Genomic DNA, 23,232 nt, shown 5'->3' with positions numbered 1-23,232 from the left:
GCTGTCAGAACCACGATGTATGGCAACATTAAATACAGACGGTGGGAACCACGACAGCGGAGGCCAAAAATCAGGTCCTCTAAGCATCTCAAAGAACAAGTTTAGTCTGGAAAAGATAAAGCCTAGGGTGTCTACTAAGTCTAGAGACCTGGCTCGCTCAGTCCTGGAAGGGGCTGCGTGGCCACAGAAGGAACTCTTCAACCTGTGAATGTTGGAGCGAGCAGAGCTGCAAAAGCAGCTTCAAGTTCCTGCCAACGATAACATTCTGTGATTGTTGCAACCCAGCGAAGCCTTTAACGAAGGCGTGCTCCTGAGGCACACGAGCTGCAAGCGGGAGATCAAAGAGAATGAGCATTGAGAAAAAGGACTCTAGGTAACTAGCGACATTGGCTTGGCTCTGATGCCAAGCTGACAAAGGATGACGGAGGAAGATAACGTTTGGCTTGGAGCAAATAGCGGCCTCCAGGCTACAGTTCAGGGACCAGCGTTCCTCAGAAACACCAGTGATGGCTCCAGGGCAGAACTAGTCTAGAAGAGAGGGCGGCGCGTGAGGGAGCGGGTGGCAGGGTGGCCTCAGGTTCCGGCGCCCGAACTCCGGGGACACACGGTCGGGGGTGGTGGGGGAACCGGTGGGGTCTGCGCGGTGGGGAACGGTGTTGGGGGCGGGGTCCCGCAGCTCGCACGCCCTGCCGGCTCCCGGAAGGAGGCGGGGCCGCCTTGCGCGCCCTTCCCTAAAACCTGCGGGCCTCGGGCCGTGCGCCGCCGAGGCGCCTCAGTCGAGCACCGAGCCGTCGATCGCTTGGCTCCCGCAGTCTGCGCTCCCGCTCGTTGGTGGCTCCACCCGCCATATTGTGTAAGTGCGACCGCAGCCCTGGAGCGCCACCCGCGTTCCCGGCGCGTGGGGCGGGGAGCAGGCGGCTCCGGCTCCCTTCGCGTCCCTGGCTCACTTGGCTCTCCCCGACCCTGGCTCCCGCACGGTGACGGCGGCACGGGGAGAGGCTGGACCGGGCGACCCCGCCGAGGCACGCGTAGCGCGCGCTCTCTGCGCCCCCGCGCGCCCTGGAGCGCCTCCCGCGTCCCCGCCGCCGCCGCGCGCCCAGCCGGCAGTGCCCGGGCCCGCACGCCGGGAGCGCGGCTCGCTCCGCGGTCCGCCTCGTGGCCGCACGTACTGGCGTTTCCGCGTGCTGTGTAATTAGCTGGGAGAAGTTCTGATGTGGCTTTTTTTTTTTTTTTTTTAACGCAGAGACCAGCAGTCCGTTATGGAGCATGCCATTACCCCGCTGGAACCCCTGCTTCCCTCTGGTAACTGTATTTCTTCACACGTTTTACAGTGCAACTGATGTGCAGTCCCCGGCCCCCCCACCACAAGCCGTGATAAGGTTAAAAGGGCTGGACTCTAGACCCAGAATGGTGTCCAGTCTGACTCAGATTTCCTACATTTAGGCAGATTACAGCCTCTCTTGTGTCTCAATTTCCTTATCCGGAAAAAAGAAAAAAGGAGCATAGTTTTTAGTCTTTGTGGTGTAGAGTTGCGTGAGGACTAAAAGGTGATGCCCTTCACCTGGAGAAGACTAAGCCCTACCGGTAATGTGAGCTCTCAGGCTCCTCACAATTAGAGCAGAAAGGTAGACGGAAAGGGTAAAGATCAGTCTTTATTGACTTTATGATTGGCTGCCCATTGTGCCCGTTTGTCATCCTTTGAAAATACCTGAGGTTACCCAATAAAAATGCTTTCAAGATGCAATAGTCAAGGGTTATTCTTCTCGTGTGGAGTCATTGTAATTCACAGGGAAATAGACGGAAGAATGAGTTGTTCTGAGGGCATTGTTAGTCGCTTTTATTATCGTGTGTAGTAACTGACCCGAGTGCTAATTTCATGGTATTAAAACATTTTTTTCTGTACCGGTTTTTACTTTTGTTTCTCTTGTGTAGAACTTCAAGTTTATCAGCTCATCAGTTTAACTAGAATGCAAAATTCTTTGTAGTGTTAACAGTTTTCTGTAAACCTAATTCATGAGTTTTTTGAGGGCAGGAGTATTGAATCTGATTTGAACTTGTCAGCTTCCCCACAGTCCTGGGAGTACTTATGGTAAAGCAATCAAAGGATAATTACAGCAGGGGACCCTGGCTCCTTTCTGCCCAGACACTTGCTGTGTTACATTGTGTGCATATACTTTATATCTTACTTTACAGCTAGTAAGGAACTAGAGTCTGAACCCAGATATGTTTGACTTGTTGAGAGGTTGAGTGTCTAATCATTTTTGAAAACAGCTTTTCCTAAGTTAGGAAAAGCACTGGCAAACATAAACATTTTGTAATTGAAACTTAGGTAGTTCTCAGTTATCCAAGGGTAGCGGGGACCAACAGTATTTCCAAGAGTAAACATTGGATTCAGCTGGCCTGTTGACTTTCAGATTTGTTGCTAAGCATGAGCACTTTACTGCTGGAAGACTTCTAGTGTTTTCTCAGTTTTAAAAAGATAGGTCATACAGACAGTGCTACATAGGAAGGGTTGGAGTGAGGCAACAGGGTTTCTGGGTCTAAGTCTTAGATTTGCTGGTTGTATTTCAGTTTCTTCATCTGTGAAATAGAAATATTTTGCAGGCTTGTGAGCATAGATGAGTTGTAAAACATGTAAAGTGTTTAGCTTTAATTGTGGTAAGCAATCGATTAGGTTCAGTGGTCAGGCTATCGTGGTTGGATTTCAGGGTCAGTGTTGAAATGGAAAGGGCTTCCCAGGTGACTTAGTGGTAAACAATCTGTCTGCCAGTGCAGGAGAAGCAAGAAACATGGATTCAATCCCTGGGTTGGGAAGATCCCTGGAGGAAGAAATGGCTTTAGTATACTTGCCTGGAGAATTACAAGGACAGAGAAGCCATAGGGTCGCAAGGAGCTGTACACGACTGAGCTACAGAGCACAACATGCCTGCATGCTGAGATGGAAAAGGTTTGGAGCAGTAGACTAGTAGGAAATAGTAGGAAAGACAGGCAGTTCTGGTCCCTGTGGGTTTAATCAGAGGCTTAGGGAGAAGGCCATGACTCCTCAAGTCAGACATATGTAGGCTCCGTGCTGGGGCAGGCGTACAGGGGAACTGTTAAGGACTGTGATGTGCTGTGTGAAGTACAGATCCACCAGGTAGAATCCTGGACTTCTCTGAGGACAACTGTGGCATTTAGTGGTTTGCCTAGTTTCTTCCTCTTGCTCCTAAGGGTACAGTTATTTAGAGATTCCCATCTGATCTCAAACACTGGCTTAAAAACATGGGTTCCCTACAAGTTTACTTTCGTCTAGATAAATGAGGGATATTTAAAAACAGAACAGTGTATCAGGAGGGACCCTTGCAATGCCTGGCTCTTAGAGTAATTTGGTAAATATTTGAGGTTAACGTTATGTTTAGAGAGGTTCCCTTCATCAAATAAACATTTAATATTTTCTAGGAAAAGGCAATGGCAACCCACTCCAGTACTCTTGCCTGGAAACTCCTGTGGATGGAGAAGCCTGGTAGGCTGCAGTCCATGGGGTCTCAAAGAGTCGGACATGACTGAGTGACTTCACTTTCACTTTTTACTTCCATGCATTGGAGAAGGAAATGGCAACCCACTCCAGTGTTCTTGCCTGGAGAATCCCAGGGATGGCAGAGCCTGGTGGGCTGCTGCCTATGGGGTCACACAGAGTTGGACACGACTGAAGCGATGCAGCAGCAGCAGCAGCAGCAGAGAGGTAGCTTTTGTATGAGTAACTTCTCTGAATGTAATTTTTGGCCTGATGTGCCTGTAATGCTTAACCCAGATTTCGTGTAACGGACAACCTGACTAACTGGTGCTCTCCAGGTTAACGAATTGTCAAGTACACCAAAATGCTCACCTCTAATGATCACCAGCAGAGGGAATAGAAAATCTTTTTAATCTATGTTATTTGTAACTGAAGTGTGTGGTAGTCTATCAGTCGTGTCTGACTCTTTTGTGACCCCATAGACAATGGCCTACCAGGCTCTTCTGTCCATGGGATTCTCCAGGCAAGAATACTGGGGTGGGTTGCCATTTCCTTCTCCAGGGAATCTTCCCAACCTAGGGATCTAAGCCAGGTATCCCACACTGTGGGCAGATTCTTTACCATCTGAGCCACCAGGGAACCCCAAATTAAGTAAATGGTTATTATTTAAAGAAAAATGACTAACCTAAAACATGAAAGTTTCCTGTAATCCCTCTTCGAGAAATAACCATTATTAACAATTGGCATATATTCTCAAATTTTATTTATGTAGATATAACCATTCCTCTTATGGTAATATACCATTCCTCTTGTTTTAAATAAAATGGATTTATATTGTAAGTTTTGTAAATTAGTGTTTTTGAGCAGTGAGTAAAAATATATCAATATTTTATTTCAAACATTGTGCTCTTTGTTCTTTTTTTTCTTTAAAACAGAGTAGAGTATTTCTAAATGTTAAAAAAAAAAATTCAAGTGAGTAAATGTTACAATCTTATTCAGTGATTATTCAGCAATTAATATATTAGGTAGTATCCAGTCTGGCAGATAGAAACTGGAGGAGCTGTGTGAAGTGGTAGACATTATAGGCAGAAATGGGCAGGAACAAGGAAGTTGCACTTGCCAAAAGTAGTTTGATTCTAGCAAGGTCTCTTTCCTTTAAGGGATGGTAAAGGATTACTTTACTGACTAAGGTCCGTCTAGTCAAAGCTATGGTTTTTCCTGTGGTCGTGTATGGATGTGAGAGTTGGACTGTGAAGAAGGCTGAGCGCCGAAAAATTGATCCTTTTGAACTGTGGTGTTGGAGAAGACTCTTGAGAGTCCCTTGGACTGCAAGGAGATCCAACCAGTCCATTCTGAAGGAGATCAGCCCTGGGATTTCTTTGGAAGGACTGATGCTGAAGCTGAAACTCTAGTACTTTGACCGCCTGATGCGAAGTGTTGACTCACTGGAAAAAGACTCTGATGCTGGGAGGGATTGGGGGCAGGAGGAGAAGGGGACGAGAGGATGAGATGGCTGGATGGCATTACTGACTCCATGGAAGTGGGTCTGAGTGAACTCCGGGAGTTGGTGATGGACAGGGAGGCCTGGCGTGCTGTGATTCATGGGGTTGCAAAGAGTCGGACATGACTGAGCGACTGAACTGAACTGAAAGGATCTGTCAGACAGATTACTTTGCTAGCACTGATAGAGTGACTTCTGATTGGCTGGTTTAAGTTCCTATTTTTTTGTAGAGTTGAAACTGTACATAATTGGGTTAATTATTAAGGCTGGGTTTGGTGATGTGGGAGTTAAATGGCTCCATTTTGGGCCTGTTGTTTTTAACGCTGCAGGAAAAAGTCCATCCTACTTAGCAGAGGTTGTCATTCTGAAATCTTGTGTATTTCTAAATTGTGTGTGTGTATAAATAAATATAGGACCTGTTTTAAGCCCTTTCCTGCAATTTTTTTCACTTACTACTTTGTTACGGTCCGTATGTGTAGGTGTCCCAAGTTGTTTTTCTTTTAGTGGACAATATAGACACAATGGAACTAGGCTTTCTTAAAAGACATTTAGACTATTTCTAGTTTTTGTTACTATCTACAATGTGTAACTTTGATCGTATTTTGTGAGTTTAGAAGGAAATGGCAGCCCACTCCATTGTTCTTGCCTGGAGAATCCCAGGGACAGAGGAGCCTGGTGGGCTGCCGTCTATGGGGTCGCACAGAGTCGGACATGACTAAAGTGACTTAGCAGCAGCAGCAGTAGCATCAGTAGGATAAATTTCTGGAAATGGAATTACTGGATCAAAGGATATGTCTGGATTTGTTATCTAGAGGAACTGACAACTACCTAGTGTATGCCTTGGATACCAGGTACGGTGGGGGATACACTTGTGATCTCTTCTATCAAGGAGCTTACAGTCTTGTCGGAATTGAGAACAAAACAAGATAGATGCTAGTTAGATGTTGAATTTTGTGTGATGGGACCCACATAGGAACTACAGGGACTTGGGAGAAGGGGAGGAGGGCAAGCTGGAGCAGGCAGATAAATCATGGGTGGACAGATGTCAGGTGGGCATACAGAAAGGCACTGGACTTAAATTGTGAGATGCCTGGGAGAAACACAAGAACGTTGCAGGCCCTGGGCCCTCCTTGATTGAAAGCTCAGTCCTGCATCTGTCTGGGAACTAATTCAGTTCATCTGGTGACTACTGCTGCTGCTAAGTCACTTCAGTCGTGTCCGACTCTGTGCGACCCCAGAGATGGCAGCCCACCAGGCTCCCCGGTCCCTGGGATTCTCCAGGCAAGAACACTGGAGTGGGTTGCCATTTCCTTCTCCAATGCATGAAAGTGAAAAGTCAAAGTGAAGTTGCTCACTTGTGTCCGACTTTTTGAGATCCCCATGGACTGCAGCCTGCCAGGCTCTTCCGTCCATGGGATTTTCCAGGCAAGAGTACTGGAGTGGGTTGCCGTTGCCTTCTCCCATCTGGTGACTAGTGAGGAAGAAAGGTTGAGAGAACAGGTGGAGGTTTTGGAAGAATGGTTGAGCAGTGAAGTTAAACCATACTGTGGAGGACAGAGAAATTTATTGCAGGATAGGAGATAGAAAGATTTTTGAGTTTCTGTGTCCTTCCATCTCTGGAACATTCTCTATGAAACAGCCTTTTATATACCTTTAAAACTGGATTAAATTGTGTCATCCATGTCATGGTTCAGAATTGCTAATTGTATACAGGTTAAAGTCCTTATCCTGACCTTTAAAGGCCCTTCACCATCTGATTCTTAACCGCTTTTCCAGAATACTTTTTTTTTTTTTTTTTAAATCACTCACCTCTCTGTCCAAGCCAAGCAGAACTCACCACTATTTACTATGTGAACAATGATTGGAGCTTCAATGCTTTGACCCTAGCTCATGCTACACTAATCCCCTGGAGTGTTCATTTTCAATCCTTAGAATTCTTATTGTGAAGCTTTAGCCATTCTGGTGGGTAAGTAGAGGAATCTCTGATTTTAATTTGCATTTCCTTTACGGCAGAATATGGATATTGTCTTTTGTTAATCGTGAAATATTTGTCTGTTGCCACTTTTTTTCTTCGTATAGTTGATTTATAATGTTCCGGGTGTACAGCAAATTGATTCAGTTATACCTGCATCTATTAATTATGTCTATATATCTAGACCTCAGAATTTTTTCCATTTATGCTGTATAAGGTGTAATGTGGTATACAGTGGGTCCTTGGCATTTATGTTATATATAGTAGTGTGTATCTATTAATCTTGAAAGTGAAAATTGCTCAGTCGTATCTGATTCTTTGCGATCCCATGGACTATACAGTGCGTGGAATTCTCCAGGCCAGAATACTGGAGGGGGTAGCCTTTCCCTTCTCCAGGGGGTCTTCCCGACCAAGAAATCAAACTCAGGTCTCCTGCATTGCGGGCGGATTCTTTACCAACTGAGCTACCAGGGAAGCCCTGAGCTACCAGAGAAGATTAAGGATTAATCTTAAATCCCTGATTTATCCATTCCCCCTATTTCTCTTTTGGCAGTCACAAGTTTGTTTCCTATGTCTGTGGGTCTGTTTTATAAATAAGTTCCTTTGTATCATTTTTTTAGATCCCACATAAATGAGATCATATGATATTTGTCTTTATCTGACTTAGTATGATAATTTCTAGGTCCATTGATTGTTTTTTTTATGGGGCTGGGTAATGTTCTGTTGTGTGTGTGTGTGTGTTAGGTTTCTAACCACACCACAGTTAGGTTTCTTCCATGTCTTGGCTGTTGTAAATAGTGCTGCTATGAACACTGAAGTGCGTGTGTCTTTTTTCGAATTAACGTTTTCATCTTTTCCGGTTGTATACCCAGGAGTGGAATTGCTGGTGCATGCTCAGTTGCTCAGTCGTGTCTGATTCTTTGGGACCGCATGGACTGTAGCCTTCCAGGCTCCTCTGTCCATGGACTTTTTCAGGCAAGAATACTGGCATTTCCTCTTCCAGGGTATCTTCCCGATCCAGGGGTTGAACGCGTGTCTATTGCGTCTCCTGCTTTGGCAGGTGGATTCTTTTACCAGTGTTCCCCTTGGGAAGCTCAGGGATGGCTGCATCGTATATTAAATCTAGTTTTAGTTTAAGGAAGCTCCGCACTCTTCTCCTTTGTGGCTGCACGAATTTGTATTCTCATTAACGATATAGGAAGGTTTCCTTTTCTCCACACCCTCTTAAGCATTTATTTATTACTTGTAAACTTTTTGATGATGGTCATTCTTGCCATTTTTCTGTTGGGTTGTCTTTGATTTTTTAAAATTTAATTTGTAGGAGTTTTTCTTTTAATTGAGATATAATTGATATATATGTTTTATTTTTGATTTGATACGTGTATATATTGCAAAAGGATTACAAGTAGGAGTTTATGTGTTCTGGTTACATAGTTCTTTAAGTCTTGATTTTCTCATCAATGCGATAGAGATAAGGACACTTTTCAAGGAGAGGTATGAAGATTAAAAAGTATCTGTAAAGCATTTAACACTGATACATGCAGTAAGAATGGAGACATTTTATTTATTTTGTTCATTGCCTTAACATTTTATGTAGAGGTTTTTAAAATAGAATATTTAAGCACATATGATAAGCATATACTCTTGCTGTTTTAAACTCTGTTAATATAGGTGCGTTTTCCAATATTCTTAAAAATCTGAATTTTTTTTCTTGTAGTGTCTGTGATCATTTCAGTTTTCATTATGAATCTTTATATTTAGAACTCTGTATGCTTGAAAGTAAAGTATATTTATTTTAAACACTTCGCAGCTAAAGCAAAAGAGTAAAACCTTCCTTAGGATCATTAACTTACATGTGCTTATTTCCCAGACTTAAGACATAGAGCAACCAATTACAGAGACTTTAGTTTCTAGTTTACTAAAGTACTGGTATGTAGGCATTTTTGTATATTTTTACAACATCATATATATGCGTTATAAAAAGATATGGATAAAAGATGAAATAAAAATGCGGTATTTCAGCCTCTCGGAGATTGCCACTATTCTCTCCACGTGTGTGTTTATTTGTTGTGTATACATTGGTATTGATATACCTCCAGATATTTCTATGTATGAATACACAGACGTTTTTAAACCAAAGTGAGAACATAATGTAAGTTGCTTTATTCAGTTTACCAGTTTACTTTTCCATGTCAGATTTCAAAGTATCTAATATCCCACTATGTTTAAATTTTCTCATTCTCAAAATAGCTTCCAGATGCTTGTTCCAGACTAGGACTACCTATGCATTGGGTTCAGGATTTTAAATCTCGAAACATTGTCCCTCACATTTTAAATGTCCTTTAATATTGAATATTGATAAATAAAGCTTTTATATCCCTTTTAAATTGGTCTGATCGAATAAAAAATACAGCAGTTTGGTATGAACCATCATTCACTTAAAAATACATGATAAACTCCAACTCAAAAATTCCATTTTGTTTTTCCCACATAATTTCATTATAAATTTGTGCTAGAAAACCTTTTACCTATCACTCTACCTTTCTTTGCAAAAAAATTATATATAAATTTTAAAAAGATTTCTATGACCATAATGCTCTTGGGAGTTATTTCTTCTGAGCTGAGTTACCATTGTTGAGGTTTATTATGAATCAAATTACTCTTTTAAGTATTATGGGCACACACTTGATCAAATCAGTGTAATTATATTACACGTTCTTGTAACAACTATCATTTCTGTAACACTGTGTGCTGGGCATGGTTTTAATACTTCAATACTGTAAAACCTGTAGAAAAGTTGTGGACCTAGAAATCCAGGTTTATGTTTTAGCTATCCTCTTCACTAGATATGTGACCTTGGATATGTCTTTCAATTTCTTAGAGCCTTAGTTTCTTTATATAAAATAAAAATACATACAAACATGAAGTCTCTTGTCCAATTTAAGCTACTGTAAAGTATAAAAAGCAAGTCTAAGAGGTAGAATCAGTGCAAATGGAAAATACTTTGTACTAAATGAACTTTTTTATATTATTAAATTTTGAAATGCCTTCTTTATTCTATAGTTCTCAGAGGAGATAGCTATTTATTTAGTAAATGTGTTCAGTTAGGTAGGACTACCTGTTCTTTTCCCTGAATTCTCTGTGTAGTTTTCTTCTATACTTATTGAATTTATTATTTCTAGGTGCATGGAATTTTTAATAGTGGTCATAGTGTTATTTATTTAAAAAATTTTTAGTTTTACTCTATTTTACTTTACAATACTGTATTGGTTTTGCCATACATTGACATGAATCCACCACGGGTGTACATGAGTTCCCAAACATGAACCCCCCTCGCACCTCCCTCCCCATACCATCTCTCTGGGTCATCCCCGTGCACCAGCCCCAAGCATCCTGTATCCTGCATCAAACATAGACTGGTGATTCGTTTCTTACATGCTAGTATACATGTTTCAATGCCATTCTCCCAAATCATCCCACCCTCGCCCTCTCCCTCAGAGCCCAAAAATCTGCTCTACACATCTGTGTCTCTTTTGCTGTCTTGCACACAGAGTCATCATTACCATCTTTCTAAATTCCATATATATGTGTTAGTATACTGTATTGGTGTTTTTCTTTCTGGCTGGCTTCACTCTGTATAATTGGCTCCAGTTTCATCCACCTCATTAGAACTGATTCAAATGTATTCTTTTTAACGGCTGAGTAATACTCCATTGTGTATATGTACCACAGCTTTCTTATCCATTCATCTGCTGATAGACATCTAGGTTGCTTCCTTGTCCTGGCTATTACAAACAGTGCTGCGATGAACATTGGGGTACATGTGTCTCTTTCAATTCTGGTTTCCTTGGTGTGTATGCCCAGCGGTGGGATTGCTGGGTCATAAGGCAGTTCTATTTGCAATTTTTTAAGGAATCTCCACACTGTTTTCCATAGTGGCTGTACTAGTTTGCATTCCCACCAACAGCTCAAGAGGGTTCCCTTTTCTCCACACCCTCTCCAGCGTTTGTTGCTTGCAGACTTTCGGATCGCAGCCATTCTGACTGGTGTGAAGTGGCACCTCATTGTGGTTTTGATTTGCATTTCTCTAATCATGAGTGATGTTGAGCATCTTTTCATGTGTTTGTTAGCCATCCGTATGTCTTCTTTGGAGAAATGTCTATTTAGTTCTTTGGCCCATTTTTTGATTGCGTCGGTTATTTTTCTGGAGTTGAGCTGCATAAGATGCTGGTATATTTTTGAGATTAGTTGTTTGTCCGTTGCTTCATTTGCTATTATTTTCTCCCATTCAGAAGGCTGTCTTTTCACCTTGCTTAGAGTTTCCTTTGTTGTGCAGAAGCTTTTAATTTTAATTAGATCCCATTTGTTTATTTTTGCTTTTATTTCCAGAATTCTGGGAGGTGGATCATAGAGGATCCTGCTGTGATTTATGTTGGAGAGTGTTTTGCCAATGTTCTCCTCCAGGAGTTTTATAGTTTCTGGTCTTATGTTTAGATCTTTAATCCATTTTGAGTTTATTTTTGTGTGTGGTGTTAGAAAGTGATCTAGTTTCATTCTTTTACAAGTGGTTGACCAGTTTTCCCAGCACCACTTGTTAAAGAGATTGTCTTTACTCCATTGTATTTTCTTGCCTCCTTTGTCAAAGATAAGGTGTCCATATGTATGCGGATTTATCTCTGGGCTTTCTATTTTGTTGCATTGATCTATATTTCTGTCTTTGTGCCAGTACCATATTGTCTTGATGACTGTAGCTTTGTAGTAGAGCCTGAAGTCAGGCAAGTTGATTCCTCCAGTTCCATTCTTCTTTCTCAAGATTGCTTTGGCTATTCGAGGTTTTTTGTATTTTCATATAAATCTTGAAATTATTTGTTCTAGCTCTGTGAAAAATACACTGGTAGCTGGATAGGAATTGCATTGAATCTGTAGATTGCTTTGGGTAGTATACTCATTTTCACTATATTGATTCTTCTGATCTATGAACATGGTATATTTCTCCATCTATTAGTGTCCTCTTTGATTTCTTTCATCAGTGTTTTATAGTTTTCTGTATATAGGTCTTTAGTTTCTTTAGGTAGATATATTCATAAGTATTTTATTTTCGTTGCAATGGTGAATGGAATTGTTTCCTTAATTTCTTTTTCTACTTTCTCATTAGTAGTGTATAGGAATGCAAGGGATTTCTGTGTGTTGATTTTATATCCTGCAACTTTACTATAGTCATTGATTAGCTCTAGTAATTTTCTGGTGGAGTCTTTAGGGTTTTCTATGTAGAGGATCATGTCATCTGTAAACAGTGAGAGTTTTACTTATTCTTTTCCAATTTGGATTCCTTGTATTTCTTTTTGTGCTCTGATTGCTGTGGCCAAAACTTCCAGAACTATGTTGAATAGTAGTGGTGAAAGTGGGCACCCTTGTCTTGTTCCTGACTTTAGGGGAAATGCTTTCAGTTTTTCACCACTGAGGATAATGTTTGCTGTGGGTTTGTCATATACAGCTTTTATTATGTTGAGGTATGTTCCTTCTATTCCTGCTCTCTGGAGAGTTTTTATCATAAATGGATGTTGAATTTTGTCAAAGGCCTTCTCTGCATCTATTGAGATAATCATATGGCTTTTATTTTTCAATTTGTTAATGTGAATTACATTGATTGATTTGTGGATATTGAAGAATCCTTGCATCCCTGGGATAAGGCCCACTTGTTCATGGTGTATGATCTTTTTAATGTGTTGTTGGATTCTGGTTGCCAGAATTTTGTTGAGGATTTTTGCATCTATGTTCATCAGTGATATTGGCCTGTAGTTTTTTTTTTTTTTTTTTTTTTTTGGTAGCATCTTTGTCAGGTTTTGGGATTAGGGTGAAGGTGGCCTCATAGAATGAGTTTGGAAGTTTACCTTCCTCTGCAATTTTCTGGAAGAGTTTGAGGAGGATAGGTATTAGCTCTTCTTGAAATTTTTGGTAGAATTCAGCTGTGAAGCTGTCTGGGCCTGGGCTTTTGTTTGCTGGAAGATTTCTGATTACAGTTTCAATTTCCGTGCTTGTGATGGGTCTGTTAAGATTTTCTATTTCTTCCTGGTTCAGTTTTGGAAAGTTGTACTTTTCCAAGAATTTGTCCATTTCTTTCACGTTGTCCATTTTATTGGCATACAACTGCTGATAGTAGTCTCTTATGATCCTTTGTACTTCTGTGTTGTCTGTTGTGATCTCTCCATTTTCATTTCTAATTTTATTGATTTGATTTTTTTCCCTTTGTTTCTTGATGAGTCTGGCTAATGGTTTGTCAATTTTATTTATCCTCTCAAAGAACCAGCTTTTGGCTTTGTTGATTTTTGCTATGGTCTCTTTTGTTTCTTTTGCATTTATTTCCGCCCTAATTTTTAAGATTTCTTTCCTTCTACTAACTCTGGGGTTCTCCATTTCTTCCTTTTCTAGTTGCTTTAGGTGTAGAGTTAGGTTATTTATTTGACTTTTTTCTTGTTTCTTGAGATATGCCTGTATTGCTATGAACTTTCCTCTTAGCACTGCTTTTATAGTGTCCCACAGGTTTTGGGTTGTTGTGTTTTCATTTTCATTTGTTTCTATGCGTATTTTAATTTCTTTTTTGATTTCTTCTGTGATTTGTTGGTTATTCAGAAGCGTGTTGTTCAGCCTCCATATGTTGGAATTTTTAATAGTTTTTCTCCTGTAATTGAGATCTAATCTTAATGGATTATGATCAGAAAAGATGTTTGGAATGATTTCGATTTTTTTGAATTTATCAAGGTTAGATTTATGGCCTAGGATGTGATCTCTCCTGGAGAAGGTTCTGTGAGCACTTGAGAAAAAGGTGAAATTCATTGTTTTGGGGTGAAATGTCCTATAGATATCAATTAGGTCTAATTGGTCTATTGTATCATTTAAAGTTTGTGTTTCTTTGTTAATTTTCTGTTTAGTTGATCTGTCCATAGGTGTGAGTGGGGTATTAAAGTCTCCCACTGTTATTGTGTTATTGTTAATTTCCCCTTTCATACTTGTTAGCATTTGTCTTACATATTGCAGTGCTCCTATGTTGGGTGCATATATATTTATGATTGTTATATCTTCTTCTTGGATTGATCCTTTGATCATTATGTAGTGGCCTTCTTTGTCTCTTTTCACAGCCTTTGTTTTAAAGTCTATTTTATCGGAGATGAGTATTGCTACTCCTGCTTTCTTTTGGTCTCTATTTGTGTGGAATATCTTTTCCAGCCCTTCACTTTCAGTCTGTATGTGTCCCTTGTTTTGAGGTGGGTCTCTTGTAGGCAGCATATATAGGGGTCTTGTTTTTGTATCCATTCGGCCAGTCTTTGTCTTTTGGTTGGGGCGTTCAACCCATTTACGTTTAAGGTAATTATTGATAAGTATGATCCCGTTGCCATTTACTTTATTGTTTTGGGTTCAGGTTTATACACCCTTTTCGTGTTTCCTGTCTAGAGGATATCCTTTAGCATTTGTTGGAGAGCTGGTTTGGTGGTGCTGAATTCTCTCAGCTTTTGCTTGTCTGTAAAGCTTTTGATTTCTCCTTCATATTTGAATGAGATCCTTGCTGGGTACAGTAATCTGGGCTGTAGGTTATTTTCTTTCATCACTTTAAGTATGTCTTACCATTCCCTTCTGGACTGAAGAGTTTCTATTGAAAGATCAGCTGTTATCCTTATAGGAATCCCCTTGTGTGTTATTTGTTGTTTCCCTTGCTGCTTTTAATATTTGTTCTTTGTGTTTGATCTTTGTTAATTGGATTAATATGTGTCTTGGGGTGTTTTGCCTTGGGTTTATCCTATTTGGAACTCTCTGGGTTTCTTGGACTTGGGTGACTATTTCCTTCCCCATTTTAGGGAAGTTTTCAGCTATTATCTCCTCAAGGATTTTCTCATGGTCTTTCTTTTTGTCTTCTTCTTCTGGGACTCCTATAATTTGAATGTTGGAGCGTTTCATATTGTCCTGGAGGTCTCTGAGATTGTCCTCATTTCTTTTAATTCATATTTCTTTTTTCCTCTCTGATTCATTTATTTCTACCATTCTATCTTCTATTTCACTAATCCTGTCTTCTGCCTCCGTTATTCTACTATTTGTTGCCTCCAGAGTGTTTCTGATCTCATTGCATTATTCATTATATATTGACTCTTTTTTATTTCTTCTAGGTCCTTGTTAAACCTTTCTTGCATCTTCTCAATCCTTGTCTCCAGGCTATTTATCTGTGATTCCATTTTGATTTCAAGATTTTGGATCATTTTCACTATCAACATTCGGAATTCTTTCTCAGGTAGATTCCCTATCTCTTCCTCTTTGGTTTGGTTTGGTGGGCATTTCTCCTGTTCCTTTACCTGCTGAGTATCCTCTGTCTCTTCATCTTGGTTATATAGCTGTGTTTGGGGTGGCCTTTCTATATTCTGGGAATTTGTGGAGTTCTCTTTATTACAGAGCTTCATCACTGTGGGTGGGGTTGTATCAGTGGCTTGTCAAGGTTTCTTGGTTAGGGAGGTTTGTGTTGGAGTTCTGGTGGGTGGAGCTGGGTTTCTTCTTTCTGGAGTGCAATGGAGTGACCAGTAATGGGTTATGAGACATCAATGGTTTGGAGTAACTTTGAGCTGCCTGTGTATTGAAGGTCAGGGGTGTGTTCCTGTGTTGCTGGAGAATTTGAATGGTATGTCTTGCTCTGGAACTTGTTGGCCCTTGGGTGGTGCTTGGTTTCAGTGTAGGTATGGAGGCGTTTGATGAGCTCCTATTGCTTAATGTTCTCTGAATTCAGGAGTTCTCTGATGTTCTCAGGATTTGGACTTAAGCCTCCTGCTTCTGTTTTTCAGTTTTATTTTTACAGTAGACTCTAGACTTCTCCATTTATACAGAACTGATGATGAAATGTCTAGGTTAAAGATGGAAAGTTTCTCTACATTAAGGGACACCCAGAGAGGTTCACTGAGTTACATGGAGAAGAGAAGAGGGAGGGGGTAGTTAGAGGTGACTGGAATGAGATGAGGTGGGATCAAAAGAGGAGAGAGCAAGCTAGCCAGTAGTCACTTCCTTATGTATGCTCCACAGTCTGGACTACTCAGAGGTATTCATGGAGTTATACAGGGAAGAGGAGAGGGAGGAAGTAGACAGAGGTGGCCAGGAGGATAAAAGAGGGAAATGAAAAGGAGAGAGACAGATCCGGCCAGTAACCAGTTCCTTAGGTGTTCTCCACCGTCTGGAACACACAGAGATTCACAGAGTTGGGTAGAGAAGAGAAGGGGGAGGGAAGAGACAGAGGCCACCTGGTGGAGAAAAAGGTGAGTCCAAAGAAGGAGAGAGTGGTCAAGCCAGTAATCTCACTCTCAGGTAAAATTGGATAGTGAAGTTTGGGTTTTTAAATGTACAAAATTGACAACAAAAAGCAAAGATTAAAAATCTAGAGTAGAGGTTGGATTTTCAAAAATACAATATTAAAGAAAAGAATAAGAAGAAGAAAAAAAACAAAGCCATAAGAATTATTAAAAAACAACAACCACACATAGACTATATATGGCGTTTGCTATAAAAAATAGGGTCTTTTTTTTGAATAGTAATAATAGGTTATAGAAATAAAAATTAAAGGAAAAATAGAGGACTTAACAATTTTTAAAAGTTAGGGAAAAAAAAGAAGAAAAAACAACCACACAACAAAAAGAAAAAAAATGATCTTAAAAATAGTAAAGATATATTTGGCCCTTTCTCTGGTGGTGTGGGCAGTGTAGGGTCACTTCCAAGGTGGTTCCCTCTGTTTAACTTCTTCTGTTTGCTGGTCTCCTCAGTGTCTGAGTTCCGTCCTGACACAGTGGGGGCGGTAGTGGACACTTTTTTTTTTTTTTTTAGGCTCACTTGTTCAGTCGCGCTGTGGGGAGGGGGGATGCTGCAAACAAATAGCACTGTCTTGTGCACGCAGTGTCTCAGTCCCGCTGGGCCTGCCCCTGCTCACGGCTCACAAACCGCTCAGGCTCTACGTTGCTCCGCCGGGAACCGTCTGAGGCCGGCCCTAGGCTGCATGTACCTCCCTGGTCTAAGCCGCTCAGGTTCGGCGCTCAGGTTGCCCTCAGAGGTGCAGATTTGGTTGGGACTGCGTTTTGTGCCCTTCCCAGGTCCGAATAGCTCAGGTGTTTGGCGAGCACGGTCACTGCGATTTATCGCCTTTCCTGTCTCTGCTGCTCAGTTTTCTGGGTGTACTGCTGGCACCCCTTGTGAGGCAGATGGTGACTGTCCAGCACCCCCAGAAGTCTTAGCAAAGAAGCCTGCTTGCAGTTTGGTAGGTAAAGTCTCTCCGGGGCTGCGATTGCCCCTTTCCAGTCCTTACGGCTCTGGCTGCCTGTCCCCGGCGGGGGATGGTCTGCAGCGGGCTTTTTCCATTCCGTCCTTTGTTCTGTGCTCGGTCCTGGCGGTGTCTTATGTTCGAGCTTTTCGCGTGGTAGCTATCCCACAGTCTGGTTTGCTAGCCCAAGTTAGATCGTTCTGGTTGCGCGTGGGGTGTTCCTGCCTGATTCTTACAAAGCACTGCAGCCCGCGCCTCCCGCGCTTCCCTGCCCTGCCCCCACTTCCCAGTGGCGGATGCAGGCGTCTGTGCTGCTTTTCCGCTGGGGGAGTTACTGTTGGGCTTGTAATCTGTTGGTTTTAATTATTTATTTATTTTTCCTTCCTGTTATGTTGCTCTCTGTGTTTCCTAGGCTCGCCACAGACTCGGCAGGGAGAGTGTTTCCTGGTGTTTGGAAACCTCTCTTCTTAAGATTCCCTTCCCAGGACGGAGCTCCCTCCCCACCTCCTTTGTCTCTTTTTTCGTCTTTTATATTTTTTCCTACCTGTTTTTGAAAACTATGATCTGCTTTTCTGGGTTCCTGATGTCCTCTGCCAGCATTCAGAAGTTGTTTTGTGGAGTTTGTGCATGTTGAAATGTTCTTTTGAGGAATTTGTGAGGGAGAAAGTGGTCTGTCCGTCCTATTCCTCCGCCATCTTAGGACCGCCTCCGGTCATAGTGTTTTGACGCCTCATGGTTAAGTGGAAATGTGTTGGGAATATCTCATTCAGTATAGCATTCCTGTTATTTTTGTATTTCTGGAACTTATTCTCTATTGAAAATGCCTGATTAAACCCATAAAAGGAGTATAAAACATGAAGATGGATAGTAGCATTCTCTGATTTACTAGAGGCTGCATCCCTGGTTAATCTGTACCGAGAGTTCAGACTCCTTTGTAATGTAAATGAGTGGCTACCTGGATCACTAGTTCAGCAGCAGACCTCTCAAGAACCCTTGGTGATAACATATTTAGTAGCAAACATAGCCCTAAACTGTTAACTCCCTTCTTTAGTCTCTACTTGTAAATCCTTGTAAGAATGATGTAAGGGTAGATCTGAGTTATTTGCATTTTTTTTAAAAATTACAGATTAAAAATTCTTCAGTATAGTAGTAAGATGCTTCTTGGTCACAAAGCTGAAGTAGTTAAGCATTCTTCTTAGAAATTTCCCGTTTGTACTTTTCTTTAGGTCTGGGCTAATGCACGTGGCTGTTGAGCGTTTGCAATATGGCTAGTGTGACAGAAGCACTGAGTCTTGTCATTTCACTGTGAGAAATAAAACTCCCATTGGTTATTGAAAAAATCTTAATTATTTGGAACAATGTACTAGTTTACTGAAGCTGCCATAACAAAGTGCAATAGATTGAGTGGCTTAAAGAAGTTTTTCTCACAGTTCTCCGGCCAAAAGTCAGAGATTCAGGTTTGGTTTCTTCCAAGGCCCCTCCTTGTTTGCGGACGGCTGCCTTTTCTGTGTCCTCACGTGTTCCCCCTTGCTCTGTGTGTCCTCTGGGTTCTGATCTGTTCTTTAAAAGGTACCTGTCCTATCGGGTTAGTGCCGCTCTTACGACTTGTTTTTACCCTAATTACCCCTTTAAAGACCCTGTCATATCACTGGTAGATGAATCACAAAGAGTCGATTTCAGTCTTACTTAGTTGCTGTTTTGTCCTTCTATACAATATGTCCTCTTATTCATTCAACACTTCCTAAGTATCTAAATTTCATAATTTAAATTGTTCTAGTAGCCTCTTTAAAAAGGGAAAACAGATGAACTTAATTTTATCTTTTATTTAGTCTAATATATCTAAACTGATATAACTAAGCATGTAATCAGAAATAAACAATTATGAATGCAATAACTGACATTTTTGTACTAAACCTTCAAACTCCACAGTGTATAGTTTATACTTCTAGCATGTCTCTATTTAGATGCTAAAGTTTCACTAGAAACCCTTTACATTTAGTTTGTGATAATTTGTCAGATATTTTGTTCTTATTCATATCAGCAAGTGCCAACTCGTAGACTGGGACTTTTGGAACAAGCTTCATACATGGGGAGTAGAATGTTTATATTCCATGGAAAGCCTTTGGAAACAGTTACTAGAGACAGAACTAGGTCTGTGCCTGGGTTTTTTGACTTTGTTTTTCTTAATATCGACACAGCTTTTCTGTTGTTTAAGGCAGTAAGGCCTGCTTTGATACTTGCTTTTTTTTTTAAGACGTTTTCATCCCTTTGTAGATGGCATGTAGACCTCAGGCTAAACCTTCAGCTTAAGGATTGTGATGTATTTGCTATCCAGGGCTAATTAAGATATCCAGGAGGCAAACTAGTGGATTTTCCAGTTTCAGGTGTTAATCCTCTTATTTTGGGCTCCCAGGTAAAGAATCCATCTGCCATTGCAGGAGACTCAAGAGACATGGGTTTGATCCCTGAGTCTGGAAGATTCCCTGGAGGAGGAAATGGCAACCCATTCCAGTATTCTTGCCTGGAAATTTCCATGGACAGAGGAGCTTGGCGGGCTACAATCCATGGGGTTGCAAAGAGTTGGAGACACCTAGCACTCACACAACAACCTCTTACTTTACTTTCCTGCTCAATTAGAAATCCATTCTAGGTAGTTTTCAAGTCTCTTGAATGTTGCTGACTCTTCTTGTTCTTCCTTGGTGTATAACTCATAATTGTTGGAATTCTTCCTTTTTGCTTTCTCCAATTTATTTCTAATTTACAAAGACTTTTCAGTCACGAGTATACTTTATGTGTATTTTTACTTTCTCATGTGTTTTGTTTGATTTTTATATTTGCCTTAATTTTTGTTGTTGTTTTAATTAGTTTCATTATATATCTGATGACAAAAATGTTTGGTTCATCCTCATTCTTAGTGGCCAAATTGTTTCTTTTGCCATAAGTAATATCTCATTAACTTTATAAGCCATCTTTTCCGCATCATCTAGAGAATCAATTTCCTTTGTTTTAGTGGTGTTAAGTCTCTGCAGCACCCACCTCCCACATCCTTACATATTAGCATTTTAATAGCTGCATGCTTTCCTAAAGGAAAGCTTCTAAAGTGAGTTTAAAAATAATCCCAATTTAAAAAATTTTGGAAATTAGTCCTTTTTAGCATTTTCAGAAATAATACTATTCTTTTAAACAAAGCAATTGAAAATATGGAGCGAAGCTGTGGGGGAAGTTCTGATATTCTCAGTGCTCAAATGTTATAGCTTGATCACTCCAAAAAAAACCAAAAAAACCTTCTGTGGGTTTTGATACATTAACATTAGATGTCTTTGAAGGTTCTCTAGGAAACTGAGGTGTATTTGTGCCTTAACTTCTCATTCAAATGAATTGTATTCCCTTCCTTCTTGTTAAAATTCATCAGAAAGAGTTATTATTCTTTGTAGGTGGCAAACAGATGCTCAAACAAATGGATTTCATTCTGAGAGTATTCCTGTATCTTTATCACACCATTGTCTTTGAAGGTGTTCATTTATCACCATGGAATAGTTCTTTTTGTTTTTATGTCTTTAGAGAATCTAAGCTTTGATTTACTCTTAGGTCATGTGTAAGTTGTATAAATTGGGTTCGTGGCCCAATTGCTGATGTGTATGTTGAGGCAACTTTATTTTTCTTTTTCAAAGAAGGAAAACTGCTCTTGCAGTTAATAGCTCACGTGAGTACAAATGCTGTGAGTAGTGAATCCTGTGCTTGGAGAGAAAATCTTTGAAACCCTTCGTGTTCCTGGGGCAAGTGTGTCTTTGGTGGTGCCCCTCTGAGATGGCTGTCTGGCTTTCTTGCTTGACCATGTTCAGGTAGCTCTGTCTTTCTGAGAAAATACATCCTATTGTTGGTCAACTGATTGTTTATGCATAAAATAAGCTGAAATTGACCTTGAGTTTTCTTATTTCTAACTGAAATCAGATAGAAGACTTTCACTTGCTTTCTGCTTGTACATAGTCCCTCCTTTGTGTCCGACTCTTTGTAACCGCATGGATTGTAGCCTGCCAGGCTCCACTATCCATGGGATTCTCCAGGCAAGGATATTGGAGTGGGTTGCCATTTCCTTCTCCAGGGGATCTTCCTGATGCAGGGATTGAATCTGCATGTCTTATGCATTGCAGGAGGATTCTTTACCTGCTGAGCTGGAGATGGGGTGCATGCTTTCTACTTTTTATTGTTCAGTTGCTCAGTCGTGTCCAACTCTTTGAGACTCCATTGACTGTAGCACGCCAGGCTTCCCTGTCCTTTACCGTCTCCCAGAGTTTTCTCAGACTCATGTCCATAATGCCATTCAAACATCTCATCATCTGTCATCCCCTCCTGTATTTCCCAGCATCAGGGTCTTTCCCAGCCAGTCAGCTCTTTGCATCTTGTGGCTATAGTATTGGAGCTTCAGCTTCAGCATCAGTCCTTCCAATGAATATTCAGTGTGATTTCCTTTAGGAGTGACTGGTTTGATCTCCTTGCTGTCCAAGGGACTCTCAAGAGTCTTCTGCAGCCCCATAGTTGAAAAGCATCACTTCCTCTTCACTCAGCCGTTTTTATGGTCCAACTCTCATGTCTGTACTGGAAAAACCACAGCTTTGACTATACGGACCTTTGTTAACAAAGTGATGTCTCGGATTCTTAATATGCTGTCGTAATTGCCTTCAAATACTGACATACCTTAACCAGATTTTTCTTTTTTTCCCCCTTTTCCAGGCTAAATATTGTAGTTATTTGTTCAGCAGTTACTTGAATGCCTGTTATGTAGCACAAACTCTTTTATATGAAAGAGGTACCAGCAATTTTCTTTATATTTCATACTTCTCAGATCCACTATGCCAGTGTAGGCATTAGTAATCAGATGTTTTTCTCAAGAATGCTGACTGAGAGCCTGTCTTTCATTTTTTAAAAGACTTTATATTTTAGAGGTACTTTAAGGTTTAGAACACAATTGAGAAGAAGGTGTATAGAGTTCTCATATGCCCTGTACACAAGCATAGATAGTGTCCTCCATTGTCAACATCCCCACTAGAGGTACATTTGTTGCTAGAGTGGTGAGTTTGTTATAATGTGTTTGAGCTGACAGTGGTAAACAGGAATCACCCAAAGTCCTTTGTTCACAGTAGGGTTCACTCTTGCTGTTGTACATTCCATGGTTTTGGACAAATGTCTGATGAAATATGTCCACCCTCACGGAATCATATAGAACATTTTCACTGCCCTAAAAATCCTCTGTGCTCTGCCTGTTTATCTATCCCTGCAACACTGATCTTTTTTTTTTTTTTATGATTTTACCTTTTCAAGAATATCATGATAGTAGGAGTCATACAGTGTATGGTTTTTCAGATTGGCCCCTTTTACGTATTAATATACATTTAAGGTTGCTCCATGTCTTCTCATGGCTTGGTAGCTCGTTTCTTCTTAGTGCTACCACAGTTTACCCATTCACCTGTTGAATGACTTCTTGGTTGCGTCCCAGTTTTGCCAGTTAGGAATAAACTTGTGATAAATATCCATGTGTAGGTTTTTGTGTGGATATAAGTTTTCAGCTGCTTTGGCTAAAACACAAGGGATGCAGTTGCTGGATTGTATGGTAAGGTTAGGTTTAGGTTGGTAAGAGACCACCCAACTATCTTCCAAAGTCACTTTGACTCTCCCACCAGCAGGGTCTGAGAATTCCCGTCGATCACCAGCATTTGACGTTGTCTGTAATCCAGGTTTGGCCATTCCAGTAGGTGTGTATTTGTATCTGTGGTATTGTTTAACCTGTGTTTTTCCCTGATGGCATTCAAAGCAGAGCTTGTTTTCATGGGCTTAGTTGGCACATGTATAGCTTGTTTGGTGAGGCATTTAATAAGGTCTTTGGCTTATTTTTTAATTGAGTTGTTTTGTTTTTTTAATGTTGAGTTTAAATGTTCTTTGTATTATATATTTTGCAAAACAGTCTTTTATCAGATGTTTCATTTGAAAATAGT

The 23,232-nt window shown here is 40.7% G+C and overlaps 1 protein-coding gene across 7 annotated transcripts in view; it reads left to right on the top strand.

Moving 5' to 3' along the window:
* The first annotated feature begins 259 nt into the window (after nucleotides 1–259).
* Nucleotides 260–23,232, top strand: part of TPK1 (thiamin pyrophosphokinase 1) — a 392,694-nt gene continuing 369,721 nt past the window's right edge. For 4 of the 7 annotated variants that reach the window (XM_027968907.2, XM_042248970.1, XM_027968906.2 and 1 more), the window contains exons 1-2: nucleotides 762–853; nucleotides 1,244–1,302. In XM_027968907.2, the coding sequence (XP_027824708.2) occupies nucleotides 1,260–1,302 (43 nt within the window). In that variant the 5' untranslated portion in view covers nucleotides 762–853; nucleotides 1,244–1,259. Of the gene's footprint in view, nucleotides 374–761; nucleotides 854–1,243; nucleotides 1,303–23,232 lie in introns of those variants that run through there. The other 3 variants (XM_012177322.4, XM_004008152.5, XM_060415185.1) reach the window with 1 other exon arrangement.

Source organism: Ovis aries, chromosome 4, assembly GCF_016772045.2.
Source record: "Ovis aries strain OAR_USU_Benz2616 breed Rambouillet chromosome 4, ARS-UI_Ramb_v3.0, whole genome shotgun sequence".
NCBI lineage: Eukaryota > Metazoa > Chordata > Mammalia > Artiodactyla > Bovidae > Ovis > Ovis aries.
This window is presented reverse-complemented; position numbering and strand designations above follow the sequence as displayed.